At 36.5% G+C, this 20,256-nt stretch overlaps 2 protein-coding genes across 7 annotated transcripts in view; both read right to left on the bottom strand.

Moving 5' to 3' along the window:
- LOC136039435 (stomatin-like) overlaps positions 1-372 on the bottom strand; it is a 62,792-nt gene extending 62,420 nt beyond the window's left edge. The window contains exon 1 of one of the 3 annotated variants that reach the window (XM_065723179.1): positions 259-372. The gene's annotated coding sequence lies outside the window, so the exon portion shown is untranslated. The remainder of the gene's footprint in view (positions 1-258) is intronic. The other 2 variants (XM_065723182.1, XM_065723183.1) reach the window with 2 other exon arrangements.
- Positions 373-8,990: 8,618 nt separating this feature from the next.
- LOC136039433 (uncharacterized) overlaps positions 8,991-20,256 on the bottom strand; it is a 55,456-nt gene continuing 44,190 nt past the window's right edge. For all 4 annotated transcript variants that reach the window (XM_065723176.1, XM_065723175.1, XM_065723178.1 and 1 more), the window contains 2 exons: positions 16,638-16,878; positions 8,991-10,291 (listed from right to left, as the gene is read on the bottom strand). In XM_065723176.1, the coding sequence (XP_065579248.1) occupies positions 9,354-10,291; positions 16,638-16,878 (1,179 nt within the window). In that variant the 3' untranslated portion in view covers positions 8,991-9,353. The remainder of the gene's footprint in view (positions 10,292-16,637; positions 16,879-20,256) is intronic.

Raw genomic sequence — 20,256 nt, 5'->3', positions numbered from 1 at the left:
TCTAGTTGATTGACTTTTGGCTATCCCTGAAAAGGGTTAGGAAAATTAAACTTTCAGGGATGATTCTAAAGGCTAAAGTATGTCCCGGGAAGGTATTTTGAAGTACCCATCTCCACTCCTTCTCTCTCTAGAAAACCCTTGAAGATATGTTGGTAGATGCTTTTGGGACATAGGCTACTTATCACAGAATGCCTGAGATCAATAGTTGCATATAATCTGGTGATACACTGCATAGGCCTAATTAAATAATATCCAAACCTGGTATCCGATAGGTAGTCTAGTTAAATTCAGATTTTAGTTCAGCTTGTGGCCTACTTGCCGAAACTTGCCAAACTAAACTACTGCCAGTTAGGGTTGCCAACTGACTACGTTGTGACAAAGAGAGCCAAAAAATTGCTTTTTACCTAAATACTTCGACAATCCAGGCTTTTGTCGCACAAAATTTCTATGACCGGAGTTTTTGAAGCCCAGTGAATGAAATCACGTTATTAAATATGAAAAATCAAATATTAAGCCATATATTAAACAGATCATGCATTAAACAGATAAAAAAATCACTATTTTAAACAAAACGAAGAAAAATCAACCCTTTCTTCTTCTCTGATAAAATCTCCCATTCATGGCTTCAAAACAGCTTCTTCTTTTGATTAGAAGAAAGAACAGGTTAGTGAATGAGAGCACAAAACAAACTTACTGGATGTTCAACAGCAGAATTACCGGCATCTTTGGAGGAGGGTTGGTTCCCAGAATATTGTATTTTTTAGCAGGTCATCGTGGTACCTAATCTTCTTTTACATGGGTGCTGCTTGGCTTCTTAGGCACTTTAGCATTTGGTGAGGGAGACATAGCAGACAGAGGCACTATTTCAGAAAGTTCTCTGACTCTTTAACTGTTAGCAACCTTAAGAAGTGAATTTAGTATTCACTCCTTTGAATTCACTTTGAATTATGAGAAACACTGTTCTCACTTTTGCACATAAATGTAAAAATTGATCAGAAATACTGGTTAAATTTAATTAATAGTTATTCCACTTTAAGCATAGATGTGACAAAGGCCCAGGATCTGGATCAGCTAAGTACAATTTAATGGATACATTTAGTTCACGATCTTTCACCTTCGAACATGCTTATAAAAATAGGCTCTGAAAAAATCCGACCTTGGGCACTCGGTTACACTTATTCTTTATCGGTTACACTACTCTCCCTCAATACATATTACTTAGCGTATACATTATTGGATACGGTTTCAGCCAGACGTCAATTTCGGACTTAGTTTTGCAGCTATAAGCTCAAGAAATTTCCGCTCCTCACTTGCACTTGAGGGTGGTAGCACAGATAAATGCGTCTCAAAATCCTGCCATTGAAATTCCCCAGTGACGACCAAAAGTCTCGTGCTCAAAAATCCTGCCATTGAAATTTCTCAGTGACGACCACAAGGCTGCGGGTCCTTCAAAAAATCCTTCCCCAGAGCAAGTAATACATCTTATTTTTTTCAGGGAGCAAGCACTATTAGTGGTCAAATTTATTTTGAAAATTATTCCTTTTTTTATTTTGATTATCCCAGTAAGTTTACTTGACAAAGTTTACTTGATTGTTTTGATTCTATTGCTTTGCTTTTGCATATGGAAAGATTGTCATTTCAGGTCTGTGTGAAAATTTTCTTGTAAATTGTAGCTGAAGCTTTGTAAAGCGTGATGGTCATGGTTTTGCTTATAGCAATAGAATAGTACAATTGAGAGGGCTAGCATTTTTTTTTATTCAAAATGGAATCCCATGAATAATTAATAATGACTTATATAGTTTTGGCAGGGGAATGGCTTTTGAAAGTTTGTTGATTGAGATTATGGTGCATACAAAAACAGTTGTTTTTTCTGTAACATACCGGCTGATGTAATAGCACGTAATAGCACGATGAGGTTGAGGGTAGCTTTTTTTTATTCAAAATGAGATCCCGTGAATAATTAAGAATGAGTTGTATAGTTCTAACAAGGAAACGGTTTTTGAAAGTCTGTTGATTGAGATTATGGTACAAACAAAAACAATTATTTTTTCTGTAAAAAACAATTATTTGCGTCAGTTCCTCAATTTTTGAATATATTTGAATAGTTTTTAGAGATGATTGATGAAAATGGAGATCAGGTCTGATTATGGGGGATTCTCTCTTCGATATCCTGTCTTGTTATAAAATTAATTACGAGCTGCGTAATCGATGCACTCAAGAAAAGTCGCGTGATCTTTTATGATTGAATTCTACGAAGTCGTAGGTTCCATTACGTAGAATTACTACAAGAATAGCAAAGAAAACTGCAACCTTATTAGATAACATTTTTACATCTGTTAAATTTTTCCCAAATACGAGATTGTCTAAATGACAAATGATCACTTTATTATAGTGTTTGACCTTGCCTAAATTATCGCCCTAAAAATGTTGTGCGTATTGGAAAGAGGAATTTTAGCAAAGTTAATATTTTTAATCATAAAATACGTTATCTGGAATTGACAGGAATTACATTTTAGAATCAAAGTTCCCCGAAGAGTCTATAGTGATATTTCTCAAAAAATTCTAAAATACTTTAAACGAAAAATGTCCGTTCGTGTCTCGTAAGCGCAACAAATATGATACACCTGCTCAATACATGTAAAAAAAATCGCTATTCAAAATGTTTCAGAACCGAATCAGAAGAATTAATCCAATGTTAGTGAATATCAAATTAACTCGTAATGCAAAAAAAACTGTATTTGTACTTTTTGAGTCTTAGTTTTCGCAATTACAAGATAGCCTTAAACTAGACCTACGTTACCTGAGCAACGTGAGGTGTTGCGGCAACCTTTGTCTGGCTTCGCCGAATAAAGTGTTGCGAGAGCAACACTTTGGTTTTGTTTCTTTGGTATCGGTTAAATGCTTTAGTTGTCAGCCTATCGAAGCTTTTAAAACGTTATGTTCAAAGAAGAACGCGATCAGTAATCACATGATCAAGGCTATTCATCAGCGTTGGAAAAAACAACAATAACAAAAGAATATCGAAAGAAGGGACTAAATTGACTTTGCAGCCAGTTGAACTTTATCCTTGTCAATCGTAGACATCGTGACGGATGAAAGCTTAGAACAATATCTCATATAATCCAGTTGGTATAATAAAGCTGCCTGTAGCACATCATGAGCTATCGATAATATCGAAAGAAGGGACTAAATTGACTTTGCAGCCAGTTGAACGTTATCCTTATCAATCGAAGACATCATGACGGATCAAAACTTGAAACAGTATCTTATATGATCTAGTTGGTATCATAAAGCTATCCGTAACTTTTCAGGATCAAAATACCATATATGACACTCTATTAATTATTACGAAACTGCCTCGTTGTTTTACGTTATCGTTTCTACCCGTTGCGTAAACACTTAATTCTAGGTTACAGTGAGTATGGGTAGGCTACACCAACTAGCAAAAGTTACAAACCCCTCTTCTGTAATGATGATTGTAGCCTAACAGACGATTATTACTTACAAGTCCCCTACATGTCTTACCACTAGAACCAACTCGGTCTTACCATCAAATAAACTGGAAACAAATAATAGGTACACCAAAAATCAAAATTTGCAAACCCCTCACTGCCAAAGATGATTATGAGCTAACAGCCGACCTTTCCTTACAAGTCCCGTACATGTCTCACAATTGGTATCGGCCTATTTTTGGTTTCAGTGTGTACCCTACTACTGAAGTTGTCAACCCCTTGAAACTTTCAAACTAGTATATCTCATGAAGGAATTTTTGTACCAAAAAATGTATGAGATATACTTTGATCAGCTCATCAAGAGCTATCGATTGCCGTTATAAATTCTATATGTCTTAGTTCAAAAGTTGTTTCTTTTGCCGTAGGCCAACTTTCTAACATCACCACTTAGAAAGGAGCAAAGGATAAGCTCCAATTTCTTTAGCAATGACAAAACTTTTAAAGTTAAAGAGATACATCTGATAACATTTCTCTACCTTAATCCCAAGTCCGAAAAAAACAAATGATAAACCCAGCCGAAATCACGGCAGCACTTTCGGACCCGTGAGAAAATACCGCTTTTTTGCTTCTGTAAATTTTTCTATTTATCACTCAAAGAAGATATACTGGCTGTGGGGCCGGGTAACTGCCTTATATATTTAACACTTATAGATTTTAGTTCATCTTCAATTTGAAGGTGGTACCTGCCTGCTTATAGCTTTTAACACTTATAGATTTTATAGATACTCCTCTCTGACATAGGCTACATAACTCCACTTCACCTCGCACACCATAGGCTCTGGCTCGTGGACAAGCAAAAACCATCCTTTTTTGGCCCCAGGCAAGAGTTCCGCGGAGCTTTCTAAAATGTAATGCCATATTCATCAATCCAGCCTGAGGTCCACACTTTCCGCAAAAACCGTACAGGCTAACCCTTACCAGTTTCCAGGAATAAGCCGACATCGGCGGCATAGGGAAAAAAAACAAAAGAAAACCGGGACAAAACTAATGTGTTGCTCTCGCAACACAAATAACATTGAGGGTTAATCAATTATTTTGAAAACAAAAAAGTCTTCACAGCCGATTAGAATGATTGACCAAGATAGGATAATTATCCATGATGAAAAAGAAAGTGGTCATGTTTTAAATCAACATTTTGCTAGTATCGCTGAAAAAAAACCAGCAGATTTATCACTACCACTGTCAGATTATGATTCTCACAATAAGTGCCACCCATCATCTTTAGACAAACTGATGTTCCTATCTCCAGTCACAGAATCCGAGGTGATAAACATTATTACACTTATGAAACGTGGCAATTAATAAGCGTTATTCATTGCTAGTTATGCCTAGTAATTGCTCTTTTTCTAACCTTGTGAAAGTAGTTATGCCTGGTATAAAGAATGAATTTGCCTATACAATAGATTTCACATTTCAGACCGGAATTTTTCCCTCTTTTAAATTTTAATGTTTCGAAAGTTATTTCTATGCATAAAAGGGATGACCATAATAATCCATCTAATTACCGCCCAATTTCAACACTGTCTGCGCTTTCTAAAGCTATATAAAAAGCCTTATATAATCAGATGTGTAATTTTTCTGAAAAATCAGAATTATTTTCAAAGCTTCAATTTGGTTTCTGAAAGGGATATGGGACTGATCATCCACAATAATTAATAACCAGCTTGTGAGTGATTGTCTTGACAGAAAAAAAATTCATTCAAGCCTGTTCCTGGGCACTCAAAAAGTGTTCAAGCCAATTCTCATTTGGTTTCATTTTCCAAACTCAATAATTTGGGGATTAGTGAGAAAGCATCGGATTTAGTAAAATCATATCTTTCTGAGAGAACAACAGTTAGTTTAATTAATAACCCTACTTCTTCTTTCTTTCTACTTTCGTCATCGGTTAGTGTCATTCAGGGTTCAATTATGGGTCCTCATTTCTTTCTTTTTTATAATAACAGTCTGTGTTATGCTACAGCTTCGTCTTCTTTAGGCGAACAGTTTACTGATGATACAGCTGTTTCTGTATGCAGTAAATCATTAAATGAGCTTCACATAAATATTTCCCATACCTATAGTCTTATTTATAAACGAATTGATGACAATAAACGTGTGCTGAGTAAGAAAAAAACTAAGCTTATTATTTATTATAGAGTTTGGTGCAGTTTTCCAGAACTAACTAACATTTTAGTTATGCTATAAAACGGTTTAATGTCTATTGAAAGAGTTGGAAGTACTCGTTATCTTGGTGTGGTTATCGACTACAATATTTCATAGAAGGATCATATCAATGTCGTTTGTGCAAAAGCATCGCGTCGCGTTAGTAGTATGAAACGGTTGAAAAATGTAATTCCTTACTCCGCACTCAAATCACTTTGTTTTACTTTAGTACAATCTCATTTTGATCATACAGGATTGGTTTATCCATTTATTTTTTTAGTCTAGCATTATACCACTTCAAAAGATAAGAAAAAAACCTGCTCGTATCCTTCAGTCATTTCTAACCTCTCCTTCCCTTCATAGTGTCCAGTCTTCAATTTTTTTGAAGTTGAATTCAAACGTGAAGCTTTTTCGAAGTACTTTTATCTCATGAGCCTCTGTTCTTTATGTCCCAAAATATCCGTTTTTACTCGATCTGGGGCTCGTCTATTAATACCTTTGCCAAAATTGGAGAAGTCAAGATTTACAGTGTGACATAATATTCCTTTATTTTGATAAAATAAAGAACCAATTTTTTTAACTGAAAGTAAGCATCGACATTAAAACTTAAAACGGATAGAATTTATTCCGTGTACGAAAGGGGCTTCCCCCTCCTGAACGCTTCACTCTTTACGCTTAAGTTTGACTTTTTGTCACAACTCTACTTTTTTAAACAACAAAAAACTTTCGCGTAGATAGAGAGACGCTGAGGAGGGGACAGCCTTTTTTATATATACAAGCGATATTAAAGACCTTTTATGCAGAACATTTTCAAACCTTTGACTGAAACTAAATAAATTCATGCAGACTTGCCCCATCCTCTTGGATAGTTTTCCAGTGATGGTAATGATGGCAAATCTTATAGTGTTACTTGTTAAATATCCCGAGGGTACAGCATGCCGATCCAAAAAGTGACTGTGATGTATCAGAGCTATCTTACAAGCGATTTCTTTTTTTTTTTTCTCGAGAAGTTTTCTCTACTTTCATTTCGATCTCCAGGCAATTTCGTATTTTTTTCTCCTAATGTTCTCACAACTTTTTTTGTCTTGTACACGTGATTTTGTGTTTCTTTATTATTTCTACTGTAAAATTTTCAAAGCACAAAAGTGACGGGTTCCTAATACCCACTTGTTTAGAAATTAGACCTTTCTCGTCTAAGTGAAATTATAAGTGAATGATTGACTTATTGGTTTTGAAGCCACTTACTTCACAAAAATAGTTGTCTAAGAGGCAAACGTAAGGAATAATACACTTATAGTGATACATATTCCTGAAGTTTCCACCACCATGTGCCACTAAAACACTATTTTCAAACTATTTTCTCACCAAGAATGGATATTTCTATTACTTCAAGCCTTTTTTTAAAGTTCGTTTTCGTCGTGTCCTCTAAAGGAAAATGGGAGGGGAGCATGTGAAAAGTTCCTCTCCCTTTACTGGAACTCCTGAATCCACCTCTTCTTTCTTTTCCAAATTTTTCTGGCTCTCTCTTTGCATTCTCCCTTCTGTTCTTCACTACTTCGAATAGTGTTGTATAATTTATTTTCTCTTTGTGTAGTCAACTCGCACATGCTAAGCTTACGAGTCACAATCTTGAGGATGATATTTTTGCCTCATTTGCTGTTTGCTTAAAAATAATTTTTTTTTAATTGATTCATGATCAATACATTTTTTTTCGCTTTCATGACAATGTAATACGTAGATTGATCCCCCCCTCCCAAGTGAGATCCTGGCCACGCCACCGCTCAGGGACGTAACTTATTTTTTTTCCCTTTTTAACTGGGGGAGGGTGAGAGGAGGGGAGAAAAATGCCCTTACAAAAACGAAAGGCCATGGAGTGGAGCCACTTGCATTTGAATTGGTTATCCTTTATTTGAATTCTGAAGCAGGTTCTTATAAATTCAAGGGTCAAGAATAAAAATATGACATTTAAAAAATTCTTGATGTCCCTATTCTCCCACGTAAGCAAATACGATACAAATTGTGGATGACCTTGGATCAAGAGAAGCGACAACCATCAAAAGCCTGTACTTTCAAAAATTCCTTAGGGGTAAGCATAGCGTTCATATTTGGCCAATAATACGTATATTTTGCCCAAAAATACGGGTTCAAGTCCGATTCCTCTGATTCGGGAGACAACCAAATTAGAGATTCGCTCTTTTTTAAAAGATTGAAAAAGTGATAAAATGCAAAATAACTTGAATGGCTTCAAAGTCGATGAACTCCTGCTGCTAATATGTTTTTAATGTATTTATTGTGTAATATATACAAGTGTTGCTCAAAAGTCCATTAAGAGCATAAGTAGTATAAGCTTCTATCGTTTATGCCGGGACAGCCTCCCCCCTAACTACTTCCCAGAGCTTTCCAGACTTTAAGATGACTTACTAAGACCATTTGACTAATCAAGTCAACGATATTCGGATATTTTGAAAGCTTTATGAAATATTTCAAATATAAAGATAACAGATACTAATATAGACGAATAAATAAATCTTAAAACAAGTACAAAATTAAAAGGCTTGATATTCCGGAATGTTTAAAAAAATACATGGTTTATGAGGATAAGCTTAGATTATATTTAAACAAATTTCACCAAAAACGGAAACCAACAAATTTAATAAATAAAAAGAAAAGGCGACAAATTTAGTGCTCGCACTTAGAATAATACTATGTAAAATAGGATAAAATCCAAGTACAACCATTACATCTACAACATTTGTTGGATTCACCATAAAGTATTGGTCATTAAATTCGGGTTTAATCAAAAATGAGAGCTTTTGAGATTATTTGTTTTCCATTTCTGGCGATGAGGGCTTTATTAGAGGCTTTATGACATCCTCAAAATGCAGTGCATCAGTCAGGCAAACGTGTAGGGAACTATTACAGAGGGGGTAAATCTGTTAGAAAAAAAGAAAGCGAATTACAATAGAATACATAACAAGAAAAGATAACGAGGAAACCTGTGAAGACAGTGGATAGCACAGTGAATACAATCTAAGCGGATATTTCAGCTATATATACAGTAGCCGACATCATCAAAATACTATATGAAGTAAATAAAAGAAAATGAACTAAAAAGAAATAAAATAAAAATAAAATAAACAGCCGAACTCACTGTCTTCACAAACTTCCGCATTCTTCTCTATTTTGCATGATAGAAAGGCAGTGAGGTCTTCACCCGTATTTACAAGAGAAAACGGGAGACATCTATAAATCACAAAAATTAGGATGGCAGAGAGCCTCCACATGCTAAAGTTCCTGGTATCCCCATAGAAAAAAAAATATAAATATAGACACCAATACAGTTAGCGCGTTTTATATTCATATTTAAAGGTAAAAACGACAAAATTGTAACACTAGAAATCCGAAAAAAATTAAAAACAAAGACGCTGGCTAAAATTAACTGACAACACTGGTTCATAAATCCTACTAAGGACCATATCAAACAAATAATTTGACTTTTATCTTCTTATAAACTTTATATTCCTTCCTCCCACCCCAGTGTCAAAAAACACTCCAAAGCTAGTTGGGATTAAACTACAAATGATATTAGTAGTCTGAACGATCTATGATTAGCATCTTCTTTTAAAAAAATCCAATTACTTTGAAAGAGTCTTTAAGCTTAACACAAGACAATAATTCAATAAATATCATTAAGTAATATCATGACAAATGATGATTCACATCTAATTTTGCATACTTTGTCAAATCAAGTAATGGCGCAAGATCTCCATATTCCGCCATTAGTACTTGCGGACTATTCACTATTCGAATATCACAATTCTTGAATATAGAAAAATCTAATTGCAAGTCAATATTGGCAAATTCTTTCCTAATTGACAACGCTGCTTCCACTCCAAGCCATTTAATACATCTCACCATTTTCAAGGTGCAGGTTTCCTTTAACCATTTGCTAACTTTACTATACTCAAGCTCTAAAGTGTCAGTTTCAAATCGATTTAAGTTCGGTAGTATATGTAACAAATGCTCCACGATTTGCAATGGTACCGTTGTGCGAATGATTTGAACATTCTTTACGTTGGGGTACCTAGCCTTTCCACCTATACTACAATGTCCACTTCTAAACTTGCACTCGAACAACACAATAGTTTCTAAATTTGGACAAAGAACTAAAATTTTTTCAAACTTAGCAACATCGATATTAACTTCAAGCAGTTGTATACATTTAATAGTGCTACCATTCCGCTTTAAAACATCTTCAAAGTACGTATCTAAAGTACACCCCCGAAAATTGATACTCAATAGAGTCAACTTCGGCAAGTAACCTAAGCCTTGTAGAGTATACTGAAATCCCGAGTTCAATTGCAGCCATTCAATATCAGGAAATACGAGTGATAACAGATCAAAGTGGGCAGGAGTGATGAGGTCAGTTAAACTAAAGGTCACAGTTCGCACTCCAAATTTTGGTAAGATAGCTGCGTGTATGCTGCAATACCACAGTGTTTCAGCCATGCTGTCATATAGGAGGACGGACAGGTAGGGTAGACCATGGAGCAGGAGTGCAGCACCAGCTGGCGAAACGTCTGTTTTAATCATTATTATTGTAGTTAGGCGCCGGCAGCATAGTAACCACGCAATCCCTAGAGGAAAGAAAGACATTTTATTATCCTTTTCTGAAAGAACATTAAGAACAACTGATCAGATTTGTAAGATAGAGCCAAGACATGTTTACCCACAATTTCGACTTGGCTAAATACAAATTTCGGGGAAAACCTGACATCTTCCCAGATGAAAAAATAGTTTTTCAAATAATCTTACACAAATAAGTTCAATACGACCTCGTCGGTAACAGGTACAATCTCCACACTTAGAACTTTCATATTAGACAAATTGAGCCGATTTTTTACTTACAATTTTAATAACCCTAGGAAAATTGATTTAGACCAGCAAGGATAGGCAGCTACTTTGTCAAAATAAGTTATTACATATAGAAAAACTCAGCAGCGTGTTCAACGAGCGATAAATTCCAGGGTCCCACTGTAAAATCTCCTTTTCGAAGCTCAAAGGAAAAAACTAAGTGGGATTTATGTTTTTTTTCCAAAGCCACTTCGGGGAAGTCATTCGGTTGGAAATCAGAAGTTTTAGGGCCATTTTTATGAGTCAAAAGTGATTAGGGTCCTTTTTTCCACCTCACACGTCCTTTTTGCTGCCCCCTACCCACAAAACGTATTCAATCGAAATTACGAGACAGTCATTTTGTTCAGTATGGAAGAAAATTCAAATAGCTATACGTCTCGGAATGATGTGATCCCAATAGCTCTATTGGGGCAAGCTTGCCCAATAGCTTGCCCTTGCATTGGGGCAAGGGCTGTACATTATCCACTTTCCTCATTGTTTACAACTAGGATGCGCTATTGGGAAAAGGGGGTATCTTTTAACAGGGAATCTCCAAAAAGGATATTAAGGTGAAGCTTTCAAGGAATACTGAAGCGATTTTGAACCAAATAAAAACACACTTGTCTGCATTCAGATTGTCAAAGGAGCGCATCAGCAATATTATAGGAGCGGCTTGAGATATGAAGTTGAAACTTTCCAGGCATGTTAAACTAGCCAAAAGACACTATGCGCTTACAACTACCATTACTAGTAAGTAGCAATGGAAGTAAAATATTGCGATGATTTAGATCCATTTCAGTTGTTCCACGAACTCCAAAACATGAAGAAAATTATTCAACACCGACACATTTCCTTAAAGAAATTTATAGACGTGTTAGAATTAACTGCGGAATGCGGAGACGAAGCGTCTTGGCGAAAATAAGGGTTGTAAGCATCAAATATTATTAGCGATTGCAGTGTCGGTGGCCAGTAATGAGAGATCGTTTACCTTAGACCCTCCAGAGCCAGGAATAGCGCATAGGGTGTCTACAAAGCCTCGCCAGTCACCACAAGAGATAAGCTGCAGCCTTGACATCCTCCCCCTGTGGTTGAAGAGTTTCAAAGTAAATAATAGTTGACCGGTTTTCTGGCAAACTCCTATATTCGTAACCTTTTCCTGCCAGGATGTATTCTTCTAAGGCCCATGTTTTCAAAGGCTAGGACACATTTCTCCAGTTGGACATTCAGTATTCAGCATTCGCTTGCATAGAGGAGAATGCACATCACATTGTTGTTCATGAAGTGGAGGTTCAAGCGCATAGAGTATTTCAAGTTGCGTCAGATTAGTTTCAAATTATTAAAAACCGATTTAGCTTGTCCTATACTCCTCTTGATTTCGCTGGTTATTTCATCATTATAATCAATCTAGCTCCCCAGGTACTAAAATTCATTGACCTGTTCAATTGCATTATCTTTGCATTTCAGTGTCAGCAGAGTCGGATGTAGCTATAATCCTCGTATTACTGATTTTCACTGTTAGCCCCGCTTTTTTGGCCTTTTCATCTATGGCGTCGAGTAGCAGGTGCAGTCACTTTTTCGCTTCATCGAGAAGAACAACGTCGTCAGCGAAGTCCAGGTCAGAGATCCGTCAGCAGCAAAACTTCACACCAGATTCTGAAATATGCCTTAGAATTAGTCCATAACAGCAACACACAGGAATAGGGATAGGACACATCCCTGCTTGGCAACAGACATTATCTTAAAGTAAGGCGTATCCCCATTTTCTGTGGACGCACAACATTCACTATCTTCATAGAGTGCAATTTTCATTTTGACTAGTTTATCAAGTTTCGGGGCCCATGTCCCTTTTTAGTGGCGTTGGTGACACTACCACATATACCGCCACCACAGCGAATGTTTTTACACGGTAATCCGTAGTAATTCAAAATCTTCCGTAAAATCTATCGATCAACGAAGTCGAATGCCTTTTCAAAATTAATGAAGCATATATGTTTTTTTTTTTTGTCCCATTTCCTAAACTCTTCAACCATTAGTGTAAAAATGGAAATGAGATAACTACGAGGTCGAAAGTTGATGTCTTCCAGTTGTTATAGGTTAGCGCATCAGCCTTCTTGGAAAGTTTGAACAGTATGTCCCTGGTCGAATCTTTTGGGATAATTTTGTTTATTCCAGACGACCGCTAGGAGGGCATTCAAAACAGTTATGCAGACTCGAAGGGATGTTTTCAGCATTTCTGTCGTGATCCCCTCGACTCTAGATGCACGTTCATGTTTCTACTTTTTCACAGCTGTCGTCACTTCTTCGGTGCTTGGGAGGGGGGGGGGTGAGTAATTATGTCAATTAGTAAGAACGGTCAGATCGACTAAGGGCTAGAAGTAACTCAGTGATTTAGCGTCAATGAGAATAGAACGCAAAGAATTAGAAGCAATTAATTGGGACGAAATAATTAATAATTTTGCAGAGGCCAAAGCAAGAGAAGTCAGATTTAAATAAAAAGAAATTTTGCTAATAAATGGAAATTTTGTTAAAATTTGCCCAGAAAATTTTGGAAGATAGGGGAAGGGCTAATCAATATTTTGCCCGGGCGGGAGAAAGGCCAGAACCGCCACTGATTACGATAAAATTATATACATCAAATAATCACTTTGGGCTCAAGAAAGGGGTTAGCCGCGCTAATACACATCATCTTATCGCTAACTTGTTGGTACATGCTGCTGAAACAATGAAGTGCTTTACTTTACCGGTCTTGATGCCTCAAGAGCATTCGACTCTGATATCCATGCTCATATTATGCTGACTGCTCACAAACGTTGTGTGAATTCCTCAGTTGTAAAGCCTTTTTGTGACATGTATAGGAAGCTGAATGGTAAAGTTAAGACGACTGTATCGTCTAGTGCTATTAAACCTACCCCGCAAATCCCGCTTAAGAACGTTATTAAAAAGGGAGCTGACTTCCCCACCCCTGTTCAATAATAGCTTTGCTGAAACTCAACATAAAGCTGTTATGACTTGTGCATTTAGAGAGGTTGATGTCTCGTTAGCAAATTACGCTGATGCTTTTATGGACGTTAGTCGAACGCAGACTGGAATAGAAGAAAATTTCCGTATATTGGCAGAGGAGAATGATCATATCGGACTAACGTGCACCGAGAGCAAAACTAAATTCTGGTTTTTAACCGCCGTATCCAAGAGCCAGTTTATTTGTCTCTTGATGGTCGTTCATGAACAAGATCACCCTACTTACCACGGAGTACCAATTGGCAAAAATTTGCGCGCAACACAAACTCTGTTGATTTTTTTTTTATTTGCAAAAAAGAGTAGGAAAGCTTATGGCCTTTCAGTTGCACTGAAATTTAAGTTTAGTCGCCGTATCATATGTTCTCTTTACAATGCTTTTGTAGTCCCGCATTTGCTGACTCTTTCGCCTTATTGGCAACTTTTCACTCGAAGTAATATTGCTGATAATAGTTTTTTTTTTTACAAATATGTGAAATACCTACCACAGAAATATGTGAAATACCTCTTTGGACTAGCAACACCACTGTATCGACCAGATATGGAGTCACTAGCCAATAAGATACTATCCGAATAAGAGCTGAGCAATTTCAAAAGTGGCTAAACTTTGATTCTACTTTGCTGAAATTATGTCTATAGGCTTGTCATTGGTTAAGTGTTGATGTAATATTCATTGTGTTTTTTTTCTTATTCCGTCAGCTGTGTGATTTTTTACATTATGATGGGCAATAAGAATTTATAATTATTATTATTGCAGTTATAATATGCGGCACTGAATACGGAGAGGATAATTTGCTAGAGTTTACAGATTCTACCGGCTGCGAAGATCTCCGTTGCTTCACCCTTCGGTCAGGAATCGCCATATGGGCGTGGGGCAGCCATCCTGTGTTTTCACCTGCCCTTCCTGTTTGCCTTCCCTGGGATTTTCCAGGAGCATTTGGAGCTGCGTCGACCCTGACTAAGCTTTCAGAGTTACATCACTGACCCTTGTTCCAAACAATATAAACGGCGACATAAATGGTATTTATATGTGCAACAAACTTAGTTAATAGGTAATTGAAAGTGTTTTGTCTACCGACGACCTTTTAAAACATACGAACAAAAAAATGTATTATCTAAAGGAAATGCGCTTCGAAAAGTTCTCATATTCTTGAGGCATTATGATTTTTTTGTTTACCCTGCTTGCATTACCTTTGTTTTAGCAGTCTTTCTTGAAGATTTAGGAGTAAATAGTTAAATGTTAGCGTAGAGAGCGAGAAGTTAAAGGAGCAGGGGCAGCCCTCCTCATATATAGAATTTATTCAATTCATTTAAGCACTAGTTGAGCTTTATTTTCACTTCGAAACTGTTTTTAACTTAACGTAAAAACTGATAAACGCTGCTCTAAGTGCAATTGTCGTATTGATGACTCCCCTATTTTAGTGCACACTTCAGTTTCTATTTTACACCAAATTTGGTGAAAAGATTCACATGTCGACGGAGAATTTGTCTAATAAACAACAACTAATTCCTACGTAGTTTCGTCTCCTCACACAATTCCTCAAACTGAACTTTTCTCTCTCCCATAGCTCCAAATTTGGAGCCATAGCTCCAAATAGCTTTAATAACTACTTAAAGTTCGTTTACTTCAAAAGTTTAAAAGTTAGTTCAAGGAAGTTGTGCTATGGTACTTCTATACTGAATTCAAAACCGCGATTAGGGTTATCAGACCACAGACAGATTTTATGGGGTACTTTTCTTGTATAACTTTTTCAAAAAAAAAAAAAAATTGGCTAAAAAAAAATAAATAACTATTCTAATCACACTTGGGAAAACTTCCAAAAAATTAGGCCTAGAATCTACAAAACATCCCAATTTAGAGAAAACAAAATTTTTAAGCCAACAACACAAAAACAGTGGGTGATAAAAAAAACATTTCTGTAAAAAGATCTGATATCAACTCGAAAATTAACAACAGTAACTCATTTAATAGTAATTAATATCACAAAAAGTTTAATTTATCACCTAAAAGAACATACTTGGGACTCCCTATTGGTTCATCTCTTAAACCCACTCGTCAGCTGCTAGTATCCCATATTCAGCGTCGTATTTGCGTTTGATATGCTTCAATTATTAAAGCTAAGCTCGCTTTAATAGAACAACACTATCAATTCTATACAATAGATATGCAATGCCCCACATTCTTTAATGTAAACCCATTTGGAATTTTTTTTTACTTAATCATATATATATATATATATATATATATATATATATATATATATATATATATATATATAAAGGTCAAACCACTTCAAATCTGCCAAATGGGGGTTCAAGTCCTGGTGTCACTCTAATTTTCGGTTTGAAAAGAGGGGCAGTGGTGTGACTCTATAGGCTTAGCCAGGGTCAATCCAGCTTCAAATGGGTGCCTCAAGAAATCCAGGAAAGGTAAACAGGAAGGGTGTATGAAAGCAAGGATGGCCGGCCTCCAGCCTTCAAAAGTTTTCCTCAAGGATTATAAAAATAGGTTGCATCACTTCAAATTTGCCAAATACCTACTTCACATTCCCCCATTGACTCAAAGTATAAAACTAATTAAATATTATAACACCACAGAACCATATATATAGCAGTTAAAAAGCAAATTCAAAATAAGAATTCGAAGGTTCGTAATCACCAGTGGCATAATGTACTTGTACAGCAATCAGGTTATTTGTTTAATCAGCTGTATCGTTTACATTTATCTAATGTTTGGTATATCTGTCAACTCCTTTATTTCTCAATAAATTCATTCATTTACATATGTATATATATATATATATATATATATATATATATATATATATATATATATATATATATATATATATATATATATATATATATATATATATATATATATATATATATATATATATATATATATATATATCCTTGAAATCCTAATTCTCCCGATGACATGGTCTTGTAGTGTACTGTAGAGCGTAGGATCACGTTAAGTTTTACCGTATGATCTCTGTTGGGTTTTGGAAAAACACCTATAATGAAGCACCAAAAAAACATGAAAATAAAAACAAATATTATTTCGAATACCTGTATTAGTGACAGCCGTATCATTTAGAACAATGCTTTCTAGATGTTGACAATTCTGTCCTACAACAGCAATGACACTATCGTCACATTGTTTCGGCAGGGCCAATGCTCGAAGTTTCCGCAAATATTTGACAATGTGACACAAAAGCCCCTGTGTTATTACACTCTGATCAGCTCTTTCCATGTAAAGCTCTGTCATTGAGCTACATATTGGTAGTGTCAGAATAGCTGCTATTTGTACCTAAAACATATAATTTTGTTGACCATAATCATAATCCATGCAACAGCTTTCCAAAAGTAAAAGTATATTTATAACAATCTAGTTTTCTCATTTCTTGACCATATAAGGAAACACGGAAAAAAGGCGGAGGAACACGGTTTGGAAAGACACGACTTTTTATTTTATGACGCCAACATTATTCCATGATCGCTACTTAGCATGTTATTATAATTAACTGGTTTTTACTAATTGCTGGAATCCATTGGTACAAAAAACAAGAGCTAAGAGCTCATATGGCACTTGTGACGAGGCGAGAAGAGTTAAGAGCCAAGAAATCATATGGTATAAGCTCTAACAAAATTCTATGAATCAATAGATTGATTTAAAAAGGAAAAATAAGAGGCTTAATGCCGGTCAGGATTTAAAATAAGAGCTCTGAGTCACGATGTCCTTCTAAATATCAAAATTCATTAAGCTCCAATCACCCACTCGTAAGTTATAAATACCTAATTTTTTCTAGTTTCTCCTCTCCCTTTAGCCCCCCACATCGTCGAATCTGGGAAAACGACTTTATCAAGTCAAATTGTGCAGCTCCCTGACACGCCTACCAATTTTCATCGTCCTAGCACGTCCAGAAGCACCAAACTCGCCAAATCACTGAACCCCTCCCCCCAACTCCTCCAAAGAGAGTGAATCCAGTACGATTCTGTCAATCACGTATCAAGGACATTTGTTTATTCTATCCACCAAGCTTCATCCCGATTCCTCCACTCCAAGTGTTTTTCCAAGATTCCCCCCTCTAACTCCTCCCGATGTCAAAAGATCTGCTCAGGATTTGAAATAAGAGCTCTGAGACATGGATTCCTTCTAAAAATCAAATTTCATTAAGATCCGATCATCTATTCATAAGATAAAAATACCCCAATTTTCACGTTTTCCAAGAATTCCGGTTTCCCCCTCCAACTCCCCCCAATGTCACAGGATCTGGTCGGAATTTAAAGTTAGAACTGTAAAGCACAAGACCCTTCTAAATATCAAATTTCATTAAGATCTGGTCACCCTTTCGTAAGTTACAAATACCTCGATTTTCAAAATTACCCCCCCCCCCCAATTCCACCAAAGAGAGCAGATCCGGTCCGGTTATGTCAGTCACGCATCTTAGACAGGTTTCTATTCTTCCCATCTAGTTTCATCCTGATTTCCGGCCCCTCCCCCAATTACGCTTGATCCGGTTGAGATTTGAAATAAGAGATCTGAGTTACGAGGATCTTCTAAATATGAAGTTTCATCAAGATCCGATCACTCCTTCGTAAGTTAAAAATACGTAATTTGTTCTTATTTTTTAGAATTAGCCCCCCCCCCCCAATAGAGCGGATCCGTTCCAATTATGTAAATCACGTATGTAAGACTTCTGCTTATTTTTCCCAACAAGTTTCATCCCGATCCCTCCAATCTAAGCGTTTTCCATGATTTTAGATACGATACGAACGATCACCCGTTCGTAAGTTAAAAATACCTCATTTTTTCAAATTTTTCAGATTTAACCCCTCCCCCAACTACCCCAAAGAGAGCGGATCCGTTCCGGTTATGTCAATCATGTATCTAGGACTTGTTCTTATCTTTCCCACCAAGTTTCATCCCGATCCCTCCACTCTAAGTGTTTTCCAAGTTTTAGGTTCCCCCCTCCCAACTCCCCCCAATGTCACCAGATCCGGTCGGGATTTGAAATAAGGGCTCTGAGACACGATATCCTTCTAAATATCAAATTTAATTGAGATCCGATCACCCGTTCGTAAGTTAAAAATACCTCATTTTTTCTAATTTTTCAGAAATAACCCCCCCCCCCCCGACTACCCCAAAGAGAGCGGATCCGTTCCGTTTATGTCAATCATGTATCTAGGACTTGTGTTTATTTTTCCCACCAAGTCTCATCCCGATCCCTCCCCTCTAAGTGTTTTCCAAGTTTTAGGTTTCCCCCTCCCAAACCCCCCCCCCATGTCACCAGATCCGATCGAAATTTGAAATAAGAGCTTTAAGACACGATATCCTTCTAAACATCAAATTTCATTGAGATCCGACCACCCGTTCGTAAGTTAAAAATACCTCATTTTTTCTAATTTTTCAGAATTACGCTTTCCAAATTTCATCGTCCTAGCTTACCTGAAAGTGCCTAAAGTAGCAAAACCGGGATCGACAGACCGACAGACAGACCGACAGAATTTGCGATTGCTATATGTCACTTGGTTAATACCAAGTGCCATAAAAACGGAATTGACTCACAAAGCCTATGATTGAAAATGAGAGAGGAGAGCATTAGTTCTCTATATTACAATCCCTCTCTTCCAGACTTACTGACATCAGCAAAATCGGAAGAATATGGTATATTGAATGGTGCGCATATATACTAATTATTAATGCTAATACAGCAGAAATGCATAATCCAGAAACGTTAGAACCAAATTCATAGCCACAAAAGCGATCATACAGTTTTATTCTTCAGCACAATCCAAAAATTACTAGCAGAATGAATATTCAGAACATATAACAGAAAATGCTGCCTCATATGTTATGTTGAGTTGAAATGCTCATATGGTCTCCATATGCTCCAATGAAATCCTCATATGGTCGTTGAGCAGAAATGCTCAACGACCTTGTTGGGGTGACCATCAAATGGGTTCCAGAAATCGTTTACACTTGAACCCCCACACTTAAGGGGAAGAAATGGGGTGACCAGACTTTTCTATTCCCGACTACTTCCCAGAGGAATTTGGGACCCTCTCTGCCTCTCAGGGGAGAGACCAGTCGACACACATCGATACAGGTTATCGACTTGACATTCTTCCAGTCTTGCTCTTGAATATTTACCAGCAGTCTGAGTAGTTAGCACACATTAAAGAAGCATTGGACACAGACCATTTACCGCTCATTAGATCAAATTGGGCAATATTTACATGAGTAGGGGCGAAGTAACGGAGGGGTTTTGGGATTAACCCCCCCCCCCAAAGTTCAAGTAGTTTCTTTTTGAAGGTTCAAGTGGATGGATTTTTCGATGGAATTAAGAGTAATTGAACATTTTTGAGCTTTACATTTTTACTAATCAATAAACAATTTTCAGGTTAGAATTATGAGGTAGGTTTATCAGCATACAATACGCAAAATACACAATGAAAAATTTTTTCTTGTCAGCTAATCTTAAAAGAGAAACATTTCACGATAAGTTTCGAGAAAATGATGAGTTATAGAATGTTAGCCATTTTCCAATCACACATTCAGTTTTAGTTAAACAGCTGATCTTAGTTAGTTGACCTACAGCAGATACAGGTTTGATTTTAAGTAGGAATTATAATGTTTTCCTATAAGTTGAAGGGGTCGAGAAGGGTAAAAAAATATACTTCTAGA

Source organism: Artemia franciscana, chromosome 19 (assembly GCF_032884065.1).
Source record: "Artemia franciscana chromosome 19, ASM3288406v1, whole genome shotgun sequence".
Classification (NCBI taxonomy): domain Eukaryota; kingdom Metazoa; phylum Arthropoda; class Branchiopoda; order Anostraca; family Artemiidae; genus Artemia; species Artemia franciscana.
Note: the sequence above shows the minus strand (reverse complement) of the source record. Positions and strands in the feature narration are given on the sequence as shown.